Genomic DNA, 4,848 nt, shown 5'->3' on the forward strand with positions numbered 1-4,848 from the left:
TAGGTTATTATCTGAAGGCGTGATTAAACCATACCTCGAATATCAACAAATCACAACAAACAATGCACCTTGACCATCCCAACACCGCAATCACCACAGCTATGGCCCAGACAGACACTAATTAAGAAACCACAGGGGAGCCTCATTAGCATATATGTAGATTAGTCTTACCGCTTTCAGTCCTATTAGCAGATCAGGGCTCAGTGAGAGAGTGAGAGAGAGAGTGCGTGAGAGAGAAAGAGAGAGAGAGAGTGCGTGAGAGAGTGCGTGAGAGAGAGAAAGAGAGAGAGAGAGAGTGCGTGAGAGAGTGCGTGAGAGAGAGAGAGAGAGAGAGAGAGTGCGTGAGAGAGTGCGTGAGAGAGAGAGAGAGTGCGTGAGAGAGTGAGAGAGTGCGTGAGAGAGTGCGTGAGAGAGAGAGTGCGTGAGAGAGAGAGTGCGTGCGTGAGAGAGTGCGTGAGAGAGAGAGAGAGTGTGTGAGAGAGAAAGAGAGAGAGAGATTAAATTCTGCAGTATAATCATGATATTCCCCAGTCAGAGTACTGTGATATTTACAGTATAATCATGATATTCCCCAGTCAGAGTACTGTGATATTTACAGTATAATCATGATATTCCCCAGAGTACTGTGATATTTACAGTATAAACATGACATTCCCCAGTCAGAGTACTGTGATATTTACAGTATAATCATGATATTCCCCAGTCAGAGTACTGTGATATTTACAGTATAATCATGATATTCCCCAGTCAGAGTACTGTGATATTTACAGTATAAACATGACATTCCCCAGTCAGAGTACTGTGATATTTACAGTATAATCATGATATTCCCCAGTCAGAGTACTGTGATATTTACAGTATAATCATGATATTCCCCAGAGTACTGTGATATTTACAGTATAATCATGATATTCCCCAGAGTACTGTGATATTTACAGTATAAACATGACATTCCCCAGTCAGAGTACTGTGATATTTACAGTATAATCATGACATTCCCCAGTCAGAGTACTGTGATATTTACAGTATAATCATGATATTCCCCAGTCAGAGTACTGTGATATTTACAGTATAATCATGATATTCCCATCAGAGTACTGTGATATTTACAGTATAATCATGATATTCCCCAGTCAGAGTACTGTGATATTTACAGTATAATCATGATATTCCAGTCAGAGTACTGTGATATTTAAAGTATAATCATGATATTCCCCAGTCAGGGTACTGTGATATTTACAGTATAATCATGATATTCCCCAGAGTACTGTGATATTTACAGTATAATCATGACATTCCCCAGTCAGAGTACTGTGATATTTAAAGTATAATCATGATATTCCCCAGTCAGAGTACTGTGATATTTACAGTATAATCATGATATTCCCATCAGAGTACTGTGATATTTACAGTATAATCATGACATTCCCCAGTCAGAGTACTGTGATATTTACAGTATAATCATGATATTCCCCAGTCAGAGTACTGTGATATTTACAGTATAATCATGATATTCCACAGTCAGTACTGTGATATTTACAGTATAATCATGATATTTTAAAGTATAATCATGATATTCCCCAGTCAGAGTACTGTGATATTTACAGTATAATCATGATATTCCCCAGTCAGAGTACTGTGATATTTAAAGTATAATCATGATATTCCACAGTCAGAGTACTGTGATATTTACAGTATAATCATGATATTCCACAGTCAGAGTACTGTGATATTTACAGTATAATCATGATATTCCCCAATCAGAGTACTGTGATATTTACAGTATAATCATGATATTCCCCATCAGAGTACTGTGATATTTACAGTATAATCATGATATTCCCCAGTCAGAGTACTGTGATATTTACAGTATAATCATGATATTCCCCAGTCAGAGTACTGTGATATTTACAGTATAATCATGATATTCCCCAGTCAGAGTACTGTGATATTTACAGTATAATCATGATATTCCCCAGTCAGAGTACTGTGATATTTACAGTATAATCATGATATTCCCAGTCAGAGTACTGTGATATTTACAGTATAATCATGATATTCCCCAGTCAGAGTACTGTGATATTTACAGTATAATCATGATATTCCCCAGTCAGAGTACTGTGATATTTACAGTATAATCATGATTCCCCAGTCAGAGTACTGTGATATTTACAGTATAATCATGATATTCCCCAGTCAGAGTACTGTGATATTTACAGTATAATCATGATATTCCCCAGTCAGAGTACTGTGATATTTACATTATAATCATGATATTCCCCAGTCAGAGTACTGTGATATTTACAGTATAATCATGATATTCCCCAGAGTACTGTGATATTTACAGTATAATCATGATATTCCCAGTCAGGTACTGTGATATTTACAGTATAATCATGATATCCCCCAGTCAGAGTACTGTGATATTTACAGTATAATCAGTGGATAATAAGAATAGAATAATTGTACTGATGTCTACTAGGAATGACCCAACATTTAATAGTGTTATATAGGTGTAAAGGTCGTCAGTGGAAGAAGATGAGGACCAAGGTGGTATGTGTCCATATCTTTTTTAATAAAGAATTTGAACACTGAACAAAAACAATAAACTAACATCCAAAAACAGTTCTGGCTGGTACAGAACCACCCACCACAAAAGGACCAAGCAGCGTGGTAACCGGCAGCAGCAGCGATCGCAGGACTCATGGACTTGGGAGGAGATTCTGGATGGCAAGGGACCATGGGCACAGGCTGGAGAATATTGCCGCCCCAAGGCTGAGCTCGAGGCAGCGAAAGCCGAGAGGCGGTGGTATGAGGAGGCAGCACAGCGCCGAGGCTGGATGCCCGAGAGGCAGCCCCAAAAATGTCTTGGGGGAGGGCACACGGGGAGTGTGGCAAAGGCAGGTAGGAGACTTGCGCCAACTTCCCGTGCTTAACGGAGAGAGAGAGGGACCAGGCAGGCACCGTGTTATGCCGTGAGGCGCACGGTGTCCCCGGTGTGTGTGCATAGCCCGGTGCGGTACTCCCAGCTCCTCGTATCGGCCGGGCTAGACTGGGCATCGAGCCAGGTGCCATGAAGCCGGCTCAGCGCATCTGGTCTCCAGTGCGTCTCCTCGTGCCGGGGTACATGGCACCAGCCCTACGCACGGTGTCCCCGGTTCGACAGCACAGCCCAGTGCGGGCTATTCCACCTCGCCGCACTGGCCTGGCTACGTGGAGCATTCAGCCAGGTAGGGTTGGGCAGGCTCGGTGCTCGAGACCTCCTGTGCGCCTTCACGGTCCAGTCTATCCGGTGTCACCTCCATGTACCAGCCCTCCGGTGGCAGCCCCCGCATCAGACTGTCTCTCCGTCTTCTGCCTATAGGTGCTCTCCCGTCTGTCCTGAGCTCCAGAGTCTCCCGTCTGTCCTGAGCTGCCAGAGTCTCCCGTCTGTCCTGAGCTGCCAGAGTCTCCCATCTGTCCTGAGCTGCCAGAGTCTCCCGCCTGTCCTGAGCTGCCAGAGTCTCCCGTCTGTCCTGAGCTGCCAGAGTCTCCCGTCTGTCCTCCCAGAGTCTCCCGTCTGTCCTGAGCTGCCAGAGTGTCCCGTCTGTCCTGAGCTGCCAGAGTCTCCCGTCTGTCCTGAGCTGCCAGAGTGTCCCGTCTGTCCTGAGCTGCCAGAGTCTCCCGTCTGTCCTGAGCTGCCAGAGTGTCCAGAGTCTCTGTCCTGAGCTGCCAGAGTCTCCCGTCTGTCCTGAGCCGTCAGTCTCCCGTCAGCCAGGAGTCTGTCCTGAGCGGAGTCTCCCGTCTGTCTGAGCCAGGAGCGGCCGGAGCCGTCAGTCAGCCAGCAGCTGCCAGAGCCGCCTGTCACGCCGGCGATGCTGGAATCGCCCTTCACTCCGGAGCTCCGGGGAACCATATTTAGGTAGCCTGTTTTCCTTTGTATTTTGTGGGTGGTTGTTTTCAGTCTTTGTGTGTCTGCACCAGACAGAACTGTTTCGATTTTCACTTTGTTGTTTTGTAATTTGAAGTGTTCACTTCAGATTATTATTAATAAAAATAAGATGAACACTAACCACTCTGCGCTTTGGTCCTCTCCTTCTTCCGTTACAATAGGGTCATTTAATAGTGTTATATACGGTCATTTAATTGTTATATAGGGTCATATAATGGTGTTATATACAGTCATTTAATGAGGGTTCAGTGTATTAAATGTATGTACAGTCCGAGACCCTTGATAAAATGTTGTATGGTGGAATTATACATTTAGTATTGTAGATATGTAGTGGTGTAGTAATGTTATATGATGTACTGTTTTATATTTTTATTTATACGTAATGTAAGTAGCTTAATATGTTTGGACCCCAGGAAGAGTAGCTGCTGCCTTGACAAGAATGAATGGGGATCCATAATAAACCCCAGGAAGAATGCCTTGACAGGAATTAATGGGGATCCATAATAAACCCCAGGAAGAGTAGCTGCTGCCTTTGAACTAATGGGGATCCATAATAAACCCCAGGAAGAGTAGCTGCTGCCTTGACATGAACTAATGGGGATCCATAATAAACCCCAGGAAGAGTAGCTGCTGCCTTGGCAGGAACTGGGGATCCATAATAAACCCCAGGAAGAGTAGCTGCTGCCTTGGCAGGAACGGATGGGGATCCATAATAAACCCCAGGAAGAGTATGACAGGAACTAATGGGGATCCATAATAAACCCCAGGAAGAGTAGCTGCTGCCTTGACAGGAACTAATGGGGATCCATAATAAACCCCAGGAAGAGTAGCTGCTGCCTTGACAGGAACTAATGGGGATCCCATAAATAGTAGCTGCTGCCTTGACAGGAACTAATGGGGATCCACAATAAATCCCA

At 44.2% G+C, this 4,848-nt stretch overlaps 1 protein-coding gene across 1 annotated transcript; it reads right to left on the bottom strand.

The window, feature by feature from the left end:
• Positions 1-3,285: 3,285 nt before the first annotated feature.
• On the bottom strand, positions 3,286-3,895 carry LOC135532463 (sericin-1-like). Its single transcript, XM_064959967.1, has 2 exons — positions 3,628-3,895; positions 3,286-3,434 (listed from the first exon to the last, which is right to left on the bottom strand). The coding sequence occupies exons 1-2, from the start codon at positions 3,893-3,895 to the stop codon at positions 3,286-3,288; spliced, it is 417 nt and encodes a 138-aa protein (XP_064816039.1).
• Between the last annotated feature and the right edge of the window lie 953 nt (positions 3,896-4,848).

This window comes from Oncorhynchus masou, unplaced genomic scaffold (assembly GCF_036934945.1).
Source record: "Oncorhynchus masou masou isolate Uvic2021 unplaced genomic scaffold, UVic_Omas_1.1 unplaced_scaffold_1866, whole genome shotgun sequence".
Lineage (NCBI taxonomy): Eukaryota > Metazoa > Chordata > Actinopteri > Salmoniformes > Salmonidae > Oncorhynchus > Oncorhynchus masou.

Bases quoted from the DNA above. Each gene is read 5' to 3' on its own strand.
- LOC135532463 (XM_064959967.1), bottom strand. From the start codon at position 3,895: ATGGTTCCCCGGAGCTCCGGAGTGAAGGGCGATTCCAGCATCGCCGGC. The intron at 3,435-3,627 runs GCAGCTCAGGAC...CTGGCAGCTCAG, and splicing joins AGGACAGACGGGACACTCTG to GACAGACGGGAGACTCTGGC.